Source organism: Triturus cristatus, chromosome 2_1 (assembly GCF_964204655.1).
Source record: "Triturus cristatus chromosome 2_1, aTriCri1.1, whole genome shotgun sequence".
Classification (NCBI taxonomy): Eukaryota; Metazoa; Chordata; class Amphibia; order Caudata; family Salamandridae; genus Triturus; species Triturus cristatus.
The window spans coordinates 24,106,555-24,128,688 of record NC_140581.1 but is presented as its reverse complement, the minus strand read 5'-3'; the positions used below and the strand labels follow the sequence as shown (position 1 = coordinate 24,128,688).

Genomic DNA, 22,134 nt, shown 5'->3' with positions numbered 1-22,134 from the left:
ATGCCTACAGACTCTTCAAAATGCGTCTACCCGGCTCCTTTTTCGGCTCCCAAGGCATTCCTCAGTCTCTCCTCTGCTTCAGGAACTGCACTGGCTTAAGATCTTAAAATGCATCAAATTTAAGGCACTGTGCTATATGTTCAAGGCCAAACATGGCCTAGTGCCCTTGTGCATTCAGGGACTGGTGACTCCTTATGTGCCTATACGTCTGCTGAGATCCTCTAGTCTCTTGCTGTTCACCAGGACTAGCTTCTGACTAACTCATATGAAACAACGCTCTTTTACCTACCTAGGTCCTAAGATGTGGAATTCTTTCCCATCCACTCTTAGGAACTGCAACTCTGTACTTTCTTTTCGTCTGCTGGGTTCACCGTTATATGCCTCTATCCTGCACCAGGAAACCCCTTGGGGTAGCTGCGCTCTCTACAAGTCTTTCAAATAAATATCTTGAGAGTGTGAGAAGGTAGCTCTACACCAGCCTGGCATGGCTAGCGCCAAGATTAAAGCGGCATTCTTGTCAGAGGAGGCCGCATCTGACTGACACCGAAGGACCCCAGCCAGCCTAACACCCGTCACCGAGGACCTCCGTGAGTACCTTTAGCACCCTTCCTTCCGAGGCACCAGCATCAAGCTCTTGTGCATTTTCACATGGCTCCGGGCCTCCACTGCCTCATGGCCACAGTCAGCACTGAAACACCAAGCCGGACCCGACACCCTCGCAATCCTCAGTGCCAGAGACTGCTTCAAAGCTGCACCCCTCAATGCCGTCTGCTGGCTCGGTGCCGGACCCGAAGACATCCGCGTGGCCACGCTCCAAGTTGAAAGCTCTGGAGCTGAAATTCACTTCGGGACTTTCTAGATGTCGACCCTCTTCAGCTCCATCCATGCCGTCTTCTGAGTATCTACACCAACCCTTCCTGCAAAGGCTCCAGGAACATTTACAGGCCTGCCAACAGAGGATCCACATCCAGCCGGGCACAAGCGTGATCCTGGCTAAACCTACCCCACCATCCATGGATACCAATAAGAGGAAACTATCTGTCTAGGAGGCCCGCAACCCTCCATCGGAGCAGACGCCCCAAAAGCCTCAGCGTCAGCACAGAGGCAACTCTTCACTGCTGCTGTGCCCTTCCAGGCCTCCTCAACATTCTGCTTCGCCTACTCTTATTCCTACCTCCCCCTTGATGCTTGGGGATCCTCACACACATTCCCCACAGGCATCTCCATATTCAGGGGATGGGCACAGTCCAGGGTCTCCCTATGATCCACTCTATGACCTCAGGGCTTGTAATTCTTTGGATGACTATCAGACAGATCCCCCAGCAGACACCAACCCGGACTTGTACCCCGCAAAGCCTTCTCCCCCTGATGATCATTCCTCTTACCACAAGGTTCTACACAGGGTGTCTATGTTCCATTGAGTTGAGATGTACATTCAGCCTCAGGAAGATGATTTCCTGCTGGAAACACTCCCCACTGCACATAGGTCCCTCAGGTATTTGCCCATGCTGAAAGGCATGCTCAAGTCTGCTGGGGATGTCTTTATTGAGTCTGTACAACTCTGTTCATCACGCCTGAATTTGACAAGAAGTTAAGGCTTCCCCATCAGAACCCCCCATGCCCCCCCCCCCCGCCCTACATCAAAGGACATTACCCCCGATCCCTGGTGGTACATACAGCTAGGAAGAGAGTGAATTCCCAGGGTGGAGGGGATCCACCCCTTCCAGACCAGGAGAACAAGAAAATAGATGCTGCTAGCCGGCTTGTTGCAGCACGTTTTGCCACACAGTGGAGCATTGCAAACTCTGTGGACTTACTCTCCCTGATATAATCGTACCCACTGGGACCAGGCGAAAGATCTTATCCAACATCTCCCAGAGCAATACTGCAAGCTGGGACAGGGGTTAGTAATGGTGGGGAAGATTATCTTCAACAATAACTTCGGGTTCACTCTGAACGCCGCAGATGTGGCTGCTTGCGGCATGAATTCTAGTCTACTTCTCTGCCGCCATGTATGGCTAAATGTCTCTGGGTTTAACTGAATGTAGAACAACACCTTCTTAATGTACCCTTTGATAGTAAGCCTCTTTTCGAATGCTCCAGTCGATGAGATGTTCAGAAAAATCAAGGACACAGATACAGCTAAGGCAAACACCAGACAGCAGCAGTAGACCCTTTCACCTGGTTACTACAGGGGAGGGTACAGTGGGGGCACCTGAAAGATTAGCAGCAGAGGGGCAACTCCCAGAGGAGCCACCACCCCAAAAAGAGTTGCTCTCCTCCTTCTACCGACCAGCCAACACCGGTCAGGGGTCACTGGGAAGCAATTGCCGCCAACGATGGGTTCTAGACATCATATGGAAAGGGTACTGTTTAGAACTCCCTCAAAGCTCCACCCAACATTTCCTCATGCGCACACAATTGTCCGTAGAACACCAGTCTTTGCTACAAGAGGAGATGCACGCATTACTTGCCAAAGGGGCTTTAGCACCAGTGCCGCAACTATATTGCGGCAATGGGGTATTCTCCCTGTACTTTATCATTCCCAAGAAAGATGGCGCCCTCAGGCCTGTACTGTTAGAACATTTCCACATAGTCTGATTTCAGGATTTGATCCCCCTGTTGCGGCAAGTCAACTTCATGACTGCCTCCCCTTGAGGGACACCTACCTCCATATTCTCGTCCACCCCTCCCATCGAGGATTTCTGCAGTTTGTGGTGGATGGACAACATTATCAGTTCAAGATGCTGCCCTTCAGAGTAACAACAGCCCCCAGAGTCTTCACAAGTGTCGAGCCGTGTTAGCCGCTCGCCTCAAGCGCAGTGGCATCCACGTGTTCCTTTACCTCGACGACTGGTTGATCAAGAGTGCCACACAGCAGCAATGTCTGGCGCACATGCAAACTACCATTGACCTTCTCCACAAGTTGGGCTTCAGATAAGCATAGCCAAATCCCACCTTCAGCCTCTTCTGGTACAACCATTCCTTGGGGCTTCTCTAGAATCAAGGGTGGGGAAGGCTTACCCAAGCTTTCCCAGAATCCATGCTTTCCAAAATCTAATACCTTTTTTCCTGCCAGATCATCAGGTAACAGTTAGGACAGTAGAGCGTTTGTGAGGCATGATGGTGTCCTGCATTACAATAGTTTCTCATGCAAGGTTACACACATGCGTCCCTTACAGCAACACAGTGGTCTAAGGCAGAGGCTCTCTGGAAGGCTCTAGTGTTGATTTGGGGCTACACACATCGCTCTGTCAAATGGTGGAACAACAAGAACCTGTTACAGGGATGACTGCAGGAGACCATCACCACGAACCCCTTGCTCACCAATCCAAGGCTTATAGACACTCAAGCAGCACGGGCTCCAAATCAACCATCTGAAATTGCCGGCTATTCAATTTGCCCTTTGAGCGTTCTTTCCAGTCATTCGCAACAAGGTTGTTCTAGTCCACACAGACAACAGCGCAACCATGTTTTATCTACAGAAGTAAGGGGGATGTCTGTTTCAGCCCAGAGCATCTGGAAGTGGATGATACATCACAAGGTCGTGGTGATCTCCAGACTTGATTATGGAAATGTACTATATCTGGGTGCGGACAAGACCTCTGTACATTGTCTCCAGCTCATTCAGAATCAATCAATCAATCATAGCATTTGTAAAGCGCACTACTTACCCGTGAGGGTCTCAAGGCACTGGGGGATGCTGCTACTGCTCAAAAAGCCAGGTCTTGAGGAGTCTTCTGAAGGTCAGCAGGTCTTGGGTCTGCCGTAGGTGGATGGGGAGGGTGTTCCAGATCTTGGCGGCAAGGTGGTAGAACGATCTACTGCCGGAGGTTGCTCTTTGGATGCGGGGGACTGTGGCCAGGGCGAGGTCGGCAGAGCAAAGCTGGTGGGTGGGGGTGTAGAAGCTGAGTCGTCTGTTGAGGTACGCTGGTCTGGTGTTGTGGAGTGCCTTGTGTGCGTGGGTGAGGAGCTTGAAGGTTATCCTCTTGTTGACGGGGAGCCAGTGCAGGTCTCGCAGGTGGGGTTTGATGTGGCTGTGGCGAGGGGTGTCGAGGATCAGGCGTGCAGAGGCGTTCTGAATGAGCTTAAGTCGGTCCAGGAGTTTGGCCGGGGCTCCTGCGTAGAGGGCATTTCCGTAGTCCAACCTGCTGCTGACGAGGGCCTGGGTAACAGTTCTTCTCATTTCGGTGGGGATCCACTTCTAGATCTTGCGGAGCATGCGGAGGGTGCTGAAGTAGGAGGAGGAGACTGCGTTGACCTGCTTTGTCATGGAGAGGGTGGAGTCGAGGATGACCCCTAGGTTGCGTGCGTGGTCGGTGGGTGTTGGAGCTGTTCCTAGTGCGATCGGCCACCAGGAGTCGTCTCAGGCCGAGGGGGTAGATCTGAGGATGAGGACCTCCGTCTTGTCTGATTCAGCTTCAGTTGGCTGTTCTTAATCCAATCGGCGACGGCTTTCATTCCTTCGTCGAGGTTGGTTTTGGCGGTCCCTGGTGAGGGAGAGGATCAGCTGGGTGTCATCGGCGTAGGAGATGATGTTGAGGTCGTGCAGTCGGGTATCGTGGGCGAGCTGTGCCATGTAGATGTTAAACAGCGTTGGGCTGAGGGATGAGCCCTGTGGTACGTCGCAGATGATCTTGGTGGCTTCGGAGCGGAAGGTGGACGCTCTGTGTTCTGCCGGAGAGGAAAGAGGTGGTTAATTCCAGGGCCTTCTCTTGGATCCCGGAATCGTGGAGGCGTGTGCGTAGTGTGCGGTGGCAGACCATGTCTAAGGCGGCTGACAGGTCCAGGAGGATGAGGGCCTGATGTCATCGGTGGCAGCGATGAGGGCAGTTTCGGTGCTGTGGTTGCTGCGGAACCTCGGACTGGGACGGGGCCAGAATGCTGTTCTCGAGGTAGCGGGTCAGTTGTTTGTTGACGGTCTTCTCAATGACCTTCGCCGGGAATGGGAACAGGGAGATGGGCCAGAAGTTCTTGAGGTCCTTGGAGTCCGCCTTGGGTTTCTTGAGTAAGGCGTTGATCTAGGCGTGCTTCCGGCTCTCTGGGAAGGTTGCTGTCTCAAAGGAAATGTTGATGGCTTTCCGGAGATGGGGTGTGATGGTAGTGCTGGCTTTGTTGAAGATGTGGTGTGGGCATGGGTCTGACGGGGATCCGGAGTGGATGGTGTTCATGATTTTGATGGTGTTGTCGTTTGTTGGTCCAGGAGAGCAGGCGGTCGGTGCGGATGGTGGTCGTAGGGACGGGAGTCTCCGTGGTTGTTGGGGCGGTTGTGGCGTTGAAGCTGTTGTGGATGTCAGCGATCTTGCGATGGAAGAAGGTGGCAAGTGAGTCGCACAGGTCTTGCGAAGGTGGGATGTCGTTGGTGTTGCAGCTGGGGTTGAAGAGTTCCTTCATGAGGTTGAAGAGCTCTTTGCTGTTGTGTGCGTTGTTGTCTAGGCGGTCTATGAAGGAGGCCCTTTTGGGGGATTTGATGAGGTGATAGTGTCTGCGGGTGGCGTTCTTGTGGGCTGCGTAGCTGTCCGGTGTTCGTTCACGGTGCCAGTTCTTCTCTAGCTTTCGGCAGGTTTGCTTGGAGGCCTGGAGGTCTTCAGTGAACCAGCTGGCTTTCTTGCTGGTGTGGTTCTTGGAGGGTTTCTTGAACGGGGTGAGGGTGTTAGCGCAGTCGTCGATCCACTGTCTGAGGTTGCAGGCGGCAGTGTCGGGGTCAGTGGGGTCGGCAGGTGGGCTCTGGGCGAGGGTGGTGGTGAGCTGGTCTTCGGTGACTTTGCTCCAGCAGCGGCGAGGGATCTGTTGGGTGCGGTGGTGCGTGGTGGGTTTCCGGAAGGTGAAGTGGATGCAGCCATGGTAGGTCCAGTGGAGTTCGGTGGTGTGAATGAAGGAGACGTGGGGGCTTGCGGAGAAGATGGGGTCAAGCGTGTGGCCGGCGGAATGGGTGGGTGTTGTGACGAGTTGTCTGAGTCCGAGGTTGTCAAATCAGGGTGGTGGAGTTGGTGTCGTTGTTGTTCTCGAGGTGGAAGTTCAGATCCCCGAGGAGGATGTAGTCCGTGGAGGCGAGGGCGTGTGTGCTGACGAAGTCGGAGATTGAGTCGCTGAACTGTGGTCGGGGTCCGGGGGGTCTGTAGACGAGGGTTCCTCTGAGGGATGGTGTTTGGGTCGGTGTGGATCAGGAAGTGCAGGTGTTCGGCGGTGCTGAGGGTGTTGTCAGTGTTGGTCGAGACTCTGAGAGTGTTCCTGTGGACGATGGCGATTCCTACTCAGTTGGTGCGGTCCCTGTGGGTGATCTTGTAGCCTTCCGGGATGGCTATGGCGATGACGGGTGCCGAGGAGGGGTTCAGCCAGGTCTCCGTCAGGAAGGCGACATCTGGGGAGGTTGAGTCTAGTCGGTCCCAGAGTTCAACGGCGTGTTTGCTTGTGAAGCGGGTGTTGAGGAGAATGCATCTGAGGTAGTTGGGTTCTTTTCCGGTGGGCGGGTTGGCGGGTCTGGTGCTGGTGAAGCTGCAGATCCAGCAGGAGAAGGGTCCTTGGGTGCGCTTCGGGGCGGCCCGGAAGCAGGTGTGTGATCGTCCGGTGTCGAGTGCGTGGAGGGTGCTGGCATCGTAGCGGAGACAGGCGTCGTGGTGTTCGCGGGGGCCAGGGGTTCTTGCGCTGGGCGCGGTCCAGGTGCGGATGGGCGCAGACGGGCTTGCCTTAGGCGCGCGGCCGCACAGCGCCCACCATAAAAAGGGGAGGTGGGAGGGAGGAGGCAGCTGGGCGGGGGGAGCGGACGAATGGGTGAGCGGGGGGGCGGGGCCGCAGGGGAGGCAGCGGCGGGAAAACGGGGCAGGAACGGTGAAGGAAACAGAAGGCAAAGGGGCACAGGGCACAGAATAGAAAAACGGGGAACAAGGAGGAAGAAGCGCTAAGCAGATAAGGCAATACAATTACGGAGGAAACCGGGGCAAAGCGGCACGGGGCACAGAATAAAAAAGCGGGGGAAGAAACACTAAACAAATAATGCAGAACAGATACAATTACAGAGGAAACGGGGGCAAAGGGGCACGGGGCACAGAATAAAGAAGCGGGGAACAAGGGGAAAGAAACGCTAACAAATAGGGCAATTTACAATACAAGAACAAATAGGAAGCAAGACAATTACAGCAAGACAAATACAGCAAGACAAAAACCTACCTACGGCCTACCACTGCCCACCAGTGATGAGCCGCAGGTGGCAGCCTGCGGGTGGAGGAGGGCCTCGAACTCTCCTCAGCAGCGGCAGCTGGGGCTAAGGGCAGGACACAGAGGCGGAGCTGTGCGGCGTGGGGAGCGACCTGCCTAAGAAGGGTCAAGGGTCGCTCTCCTCTCCTCACCGTGCAGCAGCCGCCATTAGAAGGGGAGATGGGAGGGAGGAGGCAGCTACTTTTTAGGTTGCCTCGGCACGCCTCTGCTTCTCCTCTACTCCATCAACTTCATTGGCTCAGGGTTAGTAAGCGTATCGAGTTTAAGGCCCTCTGCTACTTGTTTAGAGCTCAGCATGGCCTGGCCCCCGTATACATACTCAATCTTGTCAAGCCTTACCGACCATCTCGCAAACTAAGATCGGCCAATCTCTCTTTTCTCCATTCCCAGAGTTTAGCTGACTCGTATGGGCGGCCGTTCGTTTTCCTTCCTGGGACCTAAACTATGGAATTCCCTTCCGCAAGAACTCCGGAATCGTCAATCTCTTTGTTTTCTGAAAAAAGCTAAAGACCTTCCTTTTTAGTCAGGCCTAATGCCATCTGAGCCCCTACCTCGCTAGTCCTGCTTCAGCGCTGGGAAACCCTGTTGGATAGCCGCGCGTTTTATAAATCTTTAAAATAAAATAAATAAGGTGCAGTTGGTCATACAGTACATTCCCGAGCTGGACAATGACTTGAGAGACCTGCACATTAGGACACATCAACAAGTCCACGAGTGGGAACTTCACCCCCAAACCCTACTGTTTTACTTCCAGCAGTGGGGGTTCCTTTCATAGACCTGTTCTCCACCACCGAAAATGCAAAATGCCCTAACTTTGCCACCAGGTTACCACACCCGTGGTCCATGAGGAATGCATTATGACTGAACTGATCAGGGATATTTGCCTATGCTTTTCCACCTCTCCCACTCCTACCGTTCGTTGTTCTCAAGGTAAGGCAGACCTCTCTTACCCTCATCGTAGGAACAGTAACCTGGGCGCGCCAGCCTTGGTACTCCACTCTGCTGGAACTCCGTCTAGTTCCTCAAGAGGAGCTTCAATACATCCTCAGTAGCTCAATCTTGCGATATGACTCCTGGTATCTAAGAGTTTGGTTACCTTAACGTGTCACAGGAGTGTATGTCCATTTTTCTTGGAGAACGTAGGCCTATAACCAAGGCCTGCTATGCGGCAAAATGGAAGGACTTTGTACGCTATTGCCTTTCAAACGATAGCAATCCTCTCATACCATCGGTACAAGCCATCCTCTATTACCTCCTTCACCTTCAACAGTCAGGTGTTGCCTACACCTCCATTCGGTTACATTTGGCTGCAGTGGCTGTTTACCTGCGGAATAGACAACGCTCTTCGCTTTTAAGATTACCAGTCATAAAGGCCTTCAAGGAAAACCTTAAGCGGGTTATCCCACCCCCAGACGTCTCCTTCTCTGGTGTTGAATCTTAACAGCGTCCTAACTAGGATCATGGGCTCTCCTTTTGAGCCCCTTGATTCTTGCCTGCTTCAGTGTCTTTCATAGAAGGTGGCCTTCCTTGTAGCTATCACTTCCCTACATGCCATTCTTCCAATTTCTCCCTAAGGTGGTTTCCAGTTTTTATCTCAATCAAACAATTGAGTTGCCATTTTTCTCTCCACATTGAGTCTGTAACGGAACGTGCCTTGCTTACCCTGCATGTTAGAAAAGCATTAATGTTTTAAGTGGATAGAACAACACCATTGTGTAAAACAAGTAGCCCCAACCTCCGGCAATTTCTTCCACCAAGATCTTCAGCCACATCGCCTCGTGGGCACTGTGGCCTGCTCCTTTTGTGGAGCTGCTCAAGGTCCTCTTGTGATCCCTGTGCCTTCAGCCTGTGGATCCAATTGAGGGTCATCTTTGTTTTCCTTGGGCTCCACTGAGTGTTTGGGACCTGCCCTGACTCCCCTGCGTGTGGTGAGTCTCCTGGGCCTTGCTGGTCCCAACCATGCACCTTCTTAAATTCCTGCGTGGTTTGCCTTTGCCAAGGCTTGTTGGTGCTCCCACTGGACATCCACGCCTCAGCCTCGTCATCCTTTGTGGGACAGCTCGTATCCGGGTCCTGGTCGTCCTTCTTGTCGCCTGGTCCTCGCAGCTGCAGATTCGAGGTCACCGTCATCCTTCTTAAAGCACCCGACATTGGAGGGCATCCGTCTTCCAAGTCTCCTGGTCACTTCTGAGTGACATAGATACTGTCCCCTATGATTTCAGGGACTCCTCTTCAATAATCCACGTTTGAATTCCTCCGGACACTTACTCCTCTTCCAGCAGCGGCACTTTCCTGAAGTCCTCTATTGTGGTTGACGGCGGTTTCCAACGTCACTTCACACCTATGCATCCGGCTTGCCTGGGATAGCTAACTTGGGTAGCACGGTATCCACAGGTGGGGTGGCTCTCCACTCTTCTGTCTTCCACTGGGTTTCTTCAGGTCCGCTGGGAAGGGTCCCTCATCTTAAAAATTCCAACTGCGACTTGCACAAAGACTTGTATGGAGCACACAGTCGATTTCTCACACTGCACACGCTCTCCGTGGTGTCCCCATCTACTTACCTTGGGTGGTTCTGTGGGACCCCAGCAATTCTACATCCTCTCGACATTGTCCCGACTTGAATCGTGGTTCTTATACCACTTTCTTAGTATATGGTTTGGTCCCCCCCCCCCCCCCCCTGCTCCAGGGCCCACCGTGTATTAGTGCTACTTACTGTGATTTCTCTGCTAAAGTATTTTATGCTTTGTCTCGATCTCAGTTTAGGAGATACTGTAACGTACTAGTTAGTGTTATATAATAAATACATATTTTTATAAATACTTTGTGTGGTTCTTTTTTATTTAATCTATATTATAAGATTATACTCTGGTAAAACAAGCTGCTTTACACTCCTTCAAGACTAAGCCTGAAGGCTGCTCTCCACAGCTACCACTTGGATAGCTTTCTAAGGTTGTCTAAGACATCTTAAATCACCATAAGGGTTGTCTGGGCTGGTGCAAGGTACCCACATGAGTGGACATCATATACCAGGCCAGCTTCTCACATTCCCCTCCATCTATGCATCCAGTGTACAGTCGGTTTACTGAGGATCACCTTGCCTTACTGCGCGAGGAAGTCAAGACTCTCTTGACCAAGGTAGCTATAGAGAAGTAGGAAGTGGTTGTTATTCCTGCTACTTTCTGGTCCCAAAGAAGGACGGAGGCCTTCGTCCTATACTAGACCTCAGGGCCCTCAAATACTCAAAGGAGAAATTCAGGATTCTCATCCTAGCTCCTATCTTGTCTGCTATGGACCCGGGAGACTGGATAGTAGCGCTGGATTTGCAGGATGCTTATTTTCAAATCCCCATCCTCCCTGCCCATCGTCTCTACCTGCAGTTTATGGTGGGCCACAAGCACTTTCAGTTTACAGTGCTCCCCTTTGGCCTCACCTTCGCCCCTCAGGTGTTCACAAAGGTGATGGCAGGGGTTGCAGCCCCTCTGCGGGTATTAGGGGTTCCAGTCTTCCCCTATCTCGACGACTGATTGCTGTAGGTGGGCTCGCCCCAAACATTTGTCTCTCACACCAGACTACGGGGAACTTCCTGCATTCGCTGGGGCTCACTATCAACGTACTGAAGTCACACCTGACCCCCTATCAGACGCTTCTTTTCATTGAAGCAGTTCTGGACACGGTACAGTTTCGGGTCTAACGCACAACAGCGAGTCCAGGATATTCAGGCTATGCTACCGATGTTTCAGCCTCTATCCTGGATTTCGGTGAGAACGACGCTGATGGGCCTCATGGCCTCCTGCATCTTGCTAGTGACCCATGTACGGTGACACATGCGGGCTTTGCAGTGGGACCTGAAGTTTCAATGGGCACAGCATTGAGGAAATCTCACCGACCTGGTTCAGATCTCAGATGGCACTGCAAGAGACCTGCAGTGGTGGCTAACAGACCACAGTTGGTTCAAGGGCAGACCCGTCTCCCTTCCCCACCCAGATCTCGCAGTAGTGACGGATGCGTCCCTTCTGGGCTAGGGCGGCCATCTGGGGAGGTGGAGATGAGGTCTCTGGTCTCCGGCGGGAGCCAGGCTCCATATCCGTCTTTTGGAGCTTCAGGCGATCCGACTGGTACTGAAAGCCTTTTTACAATCCATCAGGGGAAGGCTAGTTCAGGTGTTCATGGACAACACTACCGCCATGTGGTACTGCAACAAACCGGGCAGAGTGGGGTCGTGGACTCTGTCAAGAGGCCCTGCATCTCTGGGCTTGGCTGGAACAAAAAGGCATTTCCCTGGTGCTTCAACACCTGGCAGGTTCTTTGAACGCCAGGGCGGATGAGCTCAGCCGAAGGTGACTTGTGGATCATGAGTAGTGTCTCCATCCAGAGGTGGCCCAAGTTCTCTTTCAGTGTTGGGGAGAGCCTTGGTTAGATCTGTTCGCCTCCGAAGAAAACGCGCAATGTCAACAGTTTTGAGAGTTGGAGTTTCCAAGGCACCTCTCGTTCGGTGGCGTTTTTCGTCACAAGTGAAGCTCAGCCTCCTATACACCTTTCTGCCCATACCACTCCTGCCCAGAGTGCTCAAGAAGATCAGGAGTGGCTGGGCATAAATTATTCTTGTGGCTCAGGACTGGGCTTCGAGAGTTTGGTATCCCAAGCTTCTAGACATGAGCATTAATCCTCTGTTCATGCTGCCTTTTCAGGAGGATCTTCTGCCACAACAGCAGGGGAGGGTTCTCCACCTGAACTTGTCCACTCAACGCCTCCTTGCGTGGAGATTTAGGGACGACAGTTGACAGCTTTCGACTTCCCTCCCGAAGTCTGTGAGGTTATTTTGGCAGCCAGGCGTCCCTCCACAAAGTTGGTATACGCCTGCCACTGGAACACATTTTGTAAATATTTTACAGACTGGTCTATTGACTCCCCTATCTGCTCCTTTATCGAAAGTCCTACTGTTTATACTTTCCTTGGCCCAGCAGGGCTCTTCTCTGGTCACATTGAAGGTCTATCTTTCGGCCCTTTCCTCTTTTCGTAGACTGCCTGATCAGCCCTCTCTTTCCAAATCTCCTCTGGTGCAGAGATTCTTGAAGGAATTAACCCACTTGTTTCCTCCTTCACCCTGTATTATGCTACAGTGGGACCTTAATTTGGTTCTTAACTTCCTGATGTGTGCACTGTTTGAGCTGCTGCACAACTGCCCTCTGCTGTTGCTCACCATCAAGACAGCTCTTTTGGTTGCAATAACCTTTGCCATGCGGGTGAGTGAACTGCAGGCAGTGTCTTCACAGCCTCCTTACCGGATGGTATTTACGGACAAAGTAGTGCTCAGTACAAGGGCCACTTTTCTTCCCTATGCTGGTGACACCCTTTCACATGGGACAGTCGGTTACTCTCCCTACCTTTTATGCACCACCGCACCCCTCCAAGGATGAGGAGCGGTTCTATCGTCTGGACCCAAAAAGAGCTTTATTGTTCTAGCTAGATCGATCTAAAGAGTTCTGAGTGGATGAACAGCTCTTTATAGAGTACGTGGTTGCAAAGAAAGGCCATGCTGTCCAAAAGAGGACTATATCCTGCTGGGTTATCCTTTGTATAAAAATGTGCTCCACCTTAGCGAAGAAAGATCCCCCTGAAGGGCTTAAGGCCCATTCCGCCAGGGCAAAAGTGGCCACCACGGCTCTCCAGCATGGTGTTCTGTTTCTGATATCTGCCAAGCAGCCACGTGGCCATCGGTGCACACGGTCACCAGACAGTACTACCTGGATTCCCAGGTTTGCAGAGAAAGCCTGTTTGTTTTACAGGATTTTCTGGTCTAAACACTCCTCCGTGGATGGTATTGCTTGGGTATCTTTTGGTAAAGGATCTGCAGCTGGATGTCTCGATCAGATGGACATGTTACTTACCTTTGGTAACGCCTTATCTGGTAGAGACATGATGTAGTCGCTGATTCCTTACCGACCCACCCATCCTCCCCGCACGCCAGGATTGATTTTAGTGTCACGGATGTTCCCTTCAGGGCCATAGCTGTTCATTTTTTTTAACACACCATGGTCAGCCACTTCATGGCTTCACGCTTCTGGCGTGGAAGGTCATGGAAAGTACTGACGTCAGCGTACTGGAGTGGCTGTTATATTGACGATGTGGACGTCCCGACGACGAACACTATGCCGACTGTCGGCAGGGCTACTGCTGAGAAAAATCTTCCGGATCCAGCCTGACGCCTGGAAGTTCAAAGGTAAGGAATCTGCAGCTAGATCATGTCTACCAGATAAGGCGTTACCGAAGGTAAGTAACTTGTCTGTTTAGACCATCCTTTGGGCGGGAAAACCGGCTTTAAAACCTGGAAGAATAGGCGGTGTGCCCACCTCTGCCAACTCCAGCCCTAAAGTGCAGGAGGCGAGGTGAAGCACATCTTGAAGATGGTGGGGCACCTTCAATCAGGGCTAGGGCTATGTCCCCTCCCACAGGAGGGTGGCATAATTGAGGTTGTAGACACCCCAAGGAAGGTGCCCATTGGCCCTACCTGTCACTCCCTTAAATCTAGTATTTAGGTGGCTCCCCCAGACCCTGAAACCACTTCCTGCTGACCTAAAAAGAAAATGATGAAAACGACACTGCAGAGAAGACTGACGACACCCACTGACTTGGCCCCAGCCCTACTTGCCTGTCAGTAGCTTCAAAGACTCCGCAAAGTGAATGACGCTTGTCCTGCAGCCAGCGACCTCCACAACCTCTGGGAAGACTTTCTGCCATTGAAAAATGCCAGAACTCCTGAGGAAACTAGATCTGTCCACAAGAAATCAACACAAAGGACTCTGGTGCCCTCTGGATTTGCGATCACTGACCACTCTGGACCTGTTGCTGCCAGCTGTGTCCAGGTGGCCCACGGATCCAGAAAAGGTTCCCCAGCTATCCTTAGTCCAATACAAACATTGGCTGACCCCTCCTTGACTCCAAAGGCTCCCCCCACCGGCTCTCCTCAATATTGCAAACACTGAAAATTGCACTGTGTCCATTATTGAAACTAAAATGTATTTCTATTTAAAACGTACTTACTTTTTTAGAAGATCTTGGTCTTAAAATAAATCTTGAGCAAAGCTTATTTTTATAAAATTGGTGTGGATCCCTTTTTGAGTTGTCCTTATGTGCAAAATAGATGTCCTACACTCCTCTGTGTTAGGACTAAGGCTGCTTGCCGACACTACCACAAATAGAGCACTTTGGGTTTGCATTCCTGTACGCTTTGGGGGCAACCCTGGACTCTGTGCATGGTATAACCACCTAGTGGTATACCATATACAGAGCCAGCTTCCTACAGCAGGCGTGAGTCTAGCCAAACCTGGGGCTAGTGGGACTGCTTAAAACAAGAGGTTTTAAGCTTATTGCGGAATTCCAGAAGGGAGATGAAGGGTTTTATATGTAGTCTCGGGCCATTCCAGGCCCTAGAAGTGATGTAGGAGAAGGCTCAACCTCTAAATCTGGTGGTCTATTTGGGATGTGTGCAAGTAGAAGCCCACACATGCGGCGGTGTCTGAAGGGTTTGGGAGAGAGGATGCCGCTTTTGAGGTGTGCTTGGGGCCAGTGTTGTGTAGTGTCTCGAAAGGTTGGTGAGGAGTTTGAATTGTGCTTAATTTGTGATGGGGAGCCACTGGAGCTCCTTCAGGTGTGGTGTGGTGTGATGTGAGTGGGGCGCGTATGGTTGAGAGTGGTTTTGTCCGCTGAGTTCTGAATGGCCTGCAGCCTTCTGGTGAGTTCATCCAGGCATGGAGGGTGTTCCTATAGTCCAGTTTGGTTTGTGACGAGGGCATGCATGGCAATTTACCAGAATGCCTAAGGTATGGAGGCATGAGATGGTGGCAGCGTTGGCTTAGCCGATCATGCCCAGTTTGCTATCCATGATAACAAAGTTCTTGGCATGCCGACCATGAGGTTGAGTCGCATGGAGAAGTGCTCTTCCCGAAGATCATGGTTCTGGTCTTGTGGGTGTTCAGACGCAGACAGTTTGCCTTCATCCAAGGGGAGATTTCAGCCATGCAGGGACTGAACTTGATCCGGGTACCGGGTGTCTTGTCCATGAGGGGGAGAATGAGTTGCGTTTTGTTGGTTTAGGCGAGGATGTTGATGTGAGAGCCGATGATGCTGGCTAGAGGGTTCATGTACACGTTGAAGAGGGTTGGGCTCGGGGAGGATCCTTGCAGAGACGCAGATGGGGTCACGGCTTCCAAGGTGTATGGTGCCAGGCTGACAGTCGCATCCTTGCTTGAGCTGTTCTCAACATGTTATTGCACCTTTATTCTTACTCCACAGAGATGCAAATGTTGTCCTCTTCAGACTTGAACTCCATTCATCCACAAGTAGCTATATTTTATTTCCCAACTGCCTCAGCCTAGTTTAAAATGATTCTTCTGCTCGGACTGAGGGGGAGACGTACATGGCATGCAGATTCGGCAGGTATATGGGTGTGTGAAAATCATGTTCTGCATTGACCTAAATCCTGAGTGGTAGGGGTAGGACGTCGCTACACTGGGTTAATAAAATTCTTTTTTATGTCAGGTTTTCCCCAGAGAGCACATTCGAAGCGCCCTCCAGACTATCTTTGAACTGAATGTCAAGTGCTTTGCTGGTGGAACCATGGGAGCTGTGAATGGGATGCGACCAGATGGAAAGATAGACACCTCCAGTGTGCAGTCGGATGAAGTTTGGGTTGGAGTTGTGTACGGTCTCGCTGCCACCATGATCCAGGAGGTATGATGCGATGTTTTGTGATTGTCTTTTGTTTTGTCTTTTTTGATTTCTTACAAGCTTCCTGACCTGTTCTCACCTCTCACTCCTGCAGGGCCTTGTCAAGGAGGGCTTTGAGACTGCGGAGGGCTGTTATAGAACTGTGTGGGAGCGCCTTGGTATGGCCTTTCAGACACCGGAAGCATACTGTGAGAAGAACATATTCCGGTCCCTGGCTTACATGCGACCTCTCAGTGTGTGGGGCATGCAGCTTGCCCTCCAGTGCAGAGTTAACGAGACTCCTCCACCACATGGAAAGTAATGCAATCATGGACACAGCTCAGAGGAGGGCATAGCTGAGAGCTGCTGCTGCCGCCTCCACCGGCCACAACTGCTGCACTTCTAGACATGCGCAATTTTACCTGTGAAATTTATGATGACTGCCCAAAAGGGTGAAATATTCTTTGACACCTTTATTTGAAAGTGGACTCGCTGATAGCACTTCTCGTGCCCTGAACTTTTGAAGTGTGATTTCTAGCTGCTGTAACTGATCACAACCCATGGGGTAGTACTTATGGTTGTCTACTGTCACTTCATATTCTTCTGACTGAATCAGTGTGGGGTCCAAGTATGTCCCTTTAAGTCAATGTTTTTCAATCATGTGAAAAAATGTATGGTGGCGGACGAGGAGAGGAACAGCTTCTAGATTCCTGCTCCTGTTTTTAAATATGTAGACGGTTTAAATGTCCCATCATGGTGTTTGAACAGGAAGTTACTAAAGCAATCACTCCTGTTTTTTTGCTGAGTGGATGCTGTGTGTATTATATCATTGCATTCTCTTGTCAATGCTTGGGTTGCAGTTTGCTCACATCTGCACGAGATCCTACTCTGCTGCCAATTTATGCATGGCCTTTCTTGCAGGGTGTACTATATGCACCCAGCAGGATCAGAAAGATTATAGCTAGCCTCTCCTTACAAGCCCTGGGTATTTGTGCTCAATGTCCATCTCCTACAGTTCACACTCTCTTACCAGGTCCCTCCAGTAGTTAAAGGGTTGGCACCCTTCTCATGGGTATTGTTTATCTTGACACCTTCTGAAAGAGGATACAGTGAAGCTCATGGATTCCCATTACCCCTCCCTCTGAGAGACCCGAGACTGGTTTCATGCTGCAGATCTCTCAGTCGAGACATCTATAAAGATTTTTGGGATGGATTGTTTCCAGGGTCTTCCATCATTCTTCCTGGTTACAGCCACTGTGTTTTTGCATCCTGCATAATCCACTCATCTCTCATGTTCGGAGGGTCTTAGGATATGCGTCGGGTGCAGCAGATAAATGAATTGGACTGCAGTTCCCTCTAGATTACTCGCTGTTCAGCTGTTGACCTCTTGCGTTTGTGCTATCGCACCATGACTTGGCAGCATTGCTAGCTCGTCGAGCTCCAGTACAGGGTGCTGTTCTGCTGTCCAAAGAGGCACCGGGGGAGCTGCTCTCTTCCCCATGCTGGCTTTACCAGTTTTGGGGATTGTCTTTTAATATCCAGTAGAGATGCTTTCTCACTCACTGCCTTCATGGTCAAGCAAAGCCATAAACCAGTGAAGAGCAGGGTCGTGATCTGCCCTCGCTGTCAGTGTTGAGAACTGATGCCTTCTGCACGTGGAGTTAGAGGCTACAGGATCTCGTGGCCAGATTATCGGTCGTACTGTTGAAAATCGAATGCCAGAGTATCGGCCCCAAGGATATCGTGGGCAAAATATCAAACGTTCAGTACATATACGGTAGTATAGATTTACTATCCCTAACTCCACATCTACACACCTTGCAGATATCTGGCTGGGTTACATATATATGGAGTTAGGTACAGAACATCTATACTTGCGTATCTATTTCGCTTGTAATATGTTGCCCTCTATATCCTCTGCCATCAATATTAGAGTTTTCATATTCAGGGTACACACCAAGGCTATCTGCGCTCCTTTTCAAGCCCTTGTGTTTTGGTGAATTTGTTTTGGTCCGCACTCCTTTCATTGAAGTGTGGTGGTGCCCTGAAGTGTTTGTTTCTGTACCTAAAGACTGATATACAGCGGTTCTGAAGCTGTGGGACCTCTCCTAGGACCAACGGGAGGTATACTAGCTGGAGCCAGTGGGTGACTGAGGACTCCTCCCAGGCTTGTGATACCTTTGCATCCACCGCCTACAAGAAGGAATACATTTGTAATTATGTACTGTACAATCCATCATGCACACCAGTATTTCTGGAACTGGTGGCTGTTTTACCTCCCAGTTTCTGTATTGTAAAATATATATTGTTTTTATCTAGTCATAACCAAAGGTACCCTGGTGGTACTGAAAATATCTTTCAGGGCTTTCAAATCTGGTGTTGCCTTCACACGTGACATCCTGCAGAAACGTGGTTGGGTCTATTCACTGTTGCCTTTCTTTCTAGTGAACCACTGCATGTGAGCCACTGGGATTACAAGAATGAGGAATTACTTGTTTTGAATGTGGGCTTGGTCATGTCATCTCTGCACAGTCTTCACAGCTCGCTCTTTTATTGTTCTCATGCTCTCAGCATGTGCTGTCAGATAACCTGACCGTAACAAGCCGTGTTGAAACCGGCTGGTTTGTGTTGCGTGCTGGGAAGGGGATATTCTGGTGGTTTGAGTCTGTGCTCTGGGGGTAATATGAGGTATTGTTAAAGTAAATACCCAATTGATCTCTCCGAAGCACTTAACGGGTGCATTGATTTGTGTGAAGTTGACCAAAGTTACTTCTCTGCACCACATTCACTTTCAGTGCCACATCTCCGGCCATTGTGTTGGTGAAAACAGTGCAATTTAAATGGTTGTCATGTCCTGCCAGGGTCATTTGTAAAGTGATTGCATGCGACAGAAGTGCAACGCAGTGCGGTTTGCCATGGTGAATCAGTATCTCTCACAGGTGAAATGCCACTCGCACCGAGTGGGAATGTTTTATTCTCAGAGTCCCTCCTGCCTATAGACTGGTATCTGTTTATGCAACCCATAGGATTCATCTGCTTTTACTATGTGAAATTTCAGCAAAAGAGTTCTTGGATAAGCAATGCTTCTTCTGGGATTAGGCGTGACTCCTGAATCACTAGTTACCCAATAGATGTGAGCGCAGTGCTGCCCCTCTTCCGTATCCGCATGATTAGAGCAACATGTTCCATGAGGACTGGACCCAGTGTATGCTTGTGCACAGGTACTCCTGGCTGCCTCAGGTTGAGGCATGTGCTGCTTGGTGCACATATACAAAACACATATATTCTATATTTAAATGTTTATCTCCCAACCCGCAGCTAAACCCATTACCTTCTGAACCTTTACTGGTTAAGGCTGGCTACTGCAGCATGAACCCCGTGATCGTGGACCATTGACTTTGTGCTCTTTGTGGCTCCTGTCAATTCTTGGCCATTTATGTGCAGTGGACATAAAAAACTGAGGCTGCTCAGATGACTTCTGGTGTCATTACTAGACCTAGTGTGCTGTGCACTGAAGTGTAACTCATTGAGAACCTCCCTGCAGTCTCTGCGTGCCACCATTCTGCCTCTTTCTTTCACTTGGTGAAGCTCTGGAGATGGCACATCCATGGTGGACCATCCAGAACCCATCACCTTCATGTGCATCACATAGAAAATGTGCCCCTTGAAGCATCTGGGCTTGGATGCCTCTTGCTAGTGCCCAAAGAGATGGCCCTATCCTCTGCAGGGCTCGTAAAGCGGTATAGACACAGACCATCTATTCTTGAATGAGAGCTATTTCCCATTCCCTTCCCCCAGCTGCATGCTAAGCTCCGCCTCAACTGCGTCCTGCAACTCAGTCCATACAGCATCAATTCGCCTTAGGTTTTACGTGAACACTTCAAGAACCTATGTATATGTGCCACAATCAAGCATCCCTGTGTACTTCACCTAGGATGTGTGCTCTCCAGCGATCTGTTATTCCAACCCCAATCAATGTGACCAAATTTCCGCAGTACTACCTTCAAAGTGGTTCCCATAAGCTTTATAAGTAAACTGTCTCCGCAAAGACTATCTTCGGAACCTCTCAATGCACTCAGTTTGCACAGTATATATAATATTTGGTGATGCCATTATGTTCTTCATGTGTAATTAAAATGTAAAAGACTGCTTGAATCAGAAGAGGTTTATGTTTGTTCATCTACAAAGATTTAACGGTTAGCGGAGGGGCACCTCACCAAGGATCATGCGTAGATCCACTGTAGAGGAGACGCTGAAAGGATTAAAGATTACATCACTTCCGGCCAAACACATTATAGCGCGCACTGTAGAGAAACCTACGATTCTACAATGCTTCTAGCAGGAAGTGACTTCAGCTTTAATCCACTCATCCTCACTCATGCTCTTGTTTTAAGGATCTTTCTTAGGAAAGCTCACGTTCAAAAACTAACTTCCTCCTTGAATTAAGAGATCCTTGGACTGAACTCAGGCTAGTATGCTGGCTTTACCAGCACCTTTTTGCATCTGTGGTTCAGAATGTGTGCCTGTGAATGTAGATCTTTTTGTTAGTATATCTCCCAAAGTGTCCTTAGAATAGGTCTGTCTAAAACTTTTCTATTACAGGAACCTGAAAGTGAAACCTATAAGCAGTCCCACACTGGTTAGCAGGGTTTTGGGCAGGTTGACACCTTTGAGGCCAGATGGGCTGGGACAGCTGCTGCATGCAGTAGAGCCAACATTTCTTAAGCTGTCACTGCAGTAACAGACGGTGTGAACCTTGTTGGGGCCAGAAGAAGTCTTGACTTGTCAATTGGTTTCTAGGTGGACAGTGTACATGTGAGGACCGGGAAGAGGTGTAGACAGCAGATTTTCTGCACCAGCACTGAGAGTCATGACGCAATGGCGTCCATATTGCCAAAACTATCCCCAGAGCTCTGCCTCGCCCCTTCATTGACTAATCCTTAAAACTGTAAGTTAGGCTCAGCATATGAATTGAGAAGCCGTAGGCTAGCCTGGCAGAGCAGAACCTGCACATTCATCTGGCCCATGAACTCTGCCTCCCCAATTGGTTACTAGTGGTTTTACAGCTGCACTGACTGGCATATCCTAGGTCACAATTGGCCATATAACAGCATCACCTGGCGTATGCAGAACGCATGACCGCGTCTGGTATGCAATGTGGCCTCATTTTATTGAGGAGATTTGTTAGGTGTACATTCTTCAGATCGGTACCTGGAAACTAAGACCACTGGGGGAGAATTGAATGAAGTCGCTATAGAACAGGAAGATTTCAGAATGAGAAATGATCCTGAATGCAGCTAAGCTGACGTGGAAGAGTGTGTGCAGTGCCGCTGTGTCTGTGTCCAGTGCCGCTGTGTCTGTGTGCAGTGCCACTGTCTGTGTACAGTGCAGTGCCGCTGTCTGTGTGCGGTGCCGCTGTCCGTGTACAGTGTTGTTCCAGGCGCTGCTTGGGTAGGAGTAGAATACGAATCCTTAAATCTGAGTGATTTTTGAAAGGGTTCAATATTCATATTAAATACAGTTTGCATTGGGGGGATCCTTAGGGAATGCATAAGCCTTGGAAAGTGGATTATTGGTTGGGGCAAATGTAGGTCTGCCACTGGCAATAAGGCCACTAACACAGTGTAGGGCTCAGAATAGGTCTTATAAAATTATTCCTATGCTCAACCCTTGGTAGCGTGGCCGCGAGCAGGCAGGCTTAACTTCAAAGACAGGTATGTAAAGCACTAAAAAACACCAATTCAGTAAATAATTAGGAAACAACACAAAATAAAAAATCCAACACCAATTTATAAAAATAGGAAATATTTTTATGGTTTAAATGTCACCAAAACGAACAAAATCCACTGTAGGGAACCAGAGATATGAATGTTTAAAGATTAGTCACTTTCTAGTGCTTAGAAACCAACAGTGCCCCTTTTGGTCATTTCGTTACCTCTGACAGGGACACATTCACCTTTAGCAATTGTTCTGGAGGATCTCTCACCAGTCTTGTGCAGGCCTCTCCAGCAGGCAAGGTCCAGTTAGAACTCCTTCCTGAAGTTCTTTTTGAAGGTCCCAAAGTATCCAACACACAACCCAAGGTTCTGGAATCTCCAAGAGGGTCCTTGAAAGTGTGAGACTTCAATGCCCACAATCCACTTTAACAAAACCCATTCAAATCCACTGGTAGTAATCCAGGATGGGGATTCTTGTGGCGATGTTAACCTGTAG

General features: G+C 50.0%; 1 protein-coding gene across 4 annotated transcripts in view; it reads left to right on the top strand.

Moving 5' to 3' along the window:
• Positions 1-20,082, top strand: part of GBA2 (glucosylceramidase beta 2) — a 258,273-nt gene extending 238,191 nt beyond the window's left edge. For all 4 annotated transcript variants that reach the window (XR_014969056.1, XM_085627706.1, XM_085627707.1 and 1 more), the window contains 2 exons: positions 15,754-15,945; positions 16,037-20,082. Coding sequence is in view for 3 of the 4 variants with exons in the window: in XM_085627706.1 (XP_085483832.1) it covers positions 15,754-15,945; positions 16,037-16,243 (399 nt within the window). In the remaining variant the exon portion in view is untranslated. The remainder of the gene's footprint in view (positions 1-15,753; positions 15,946-16,036) is intronic.
• Positions 20,083-22,134: the final 2,052 nt, after the last annotated feature.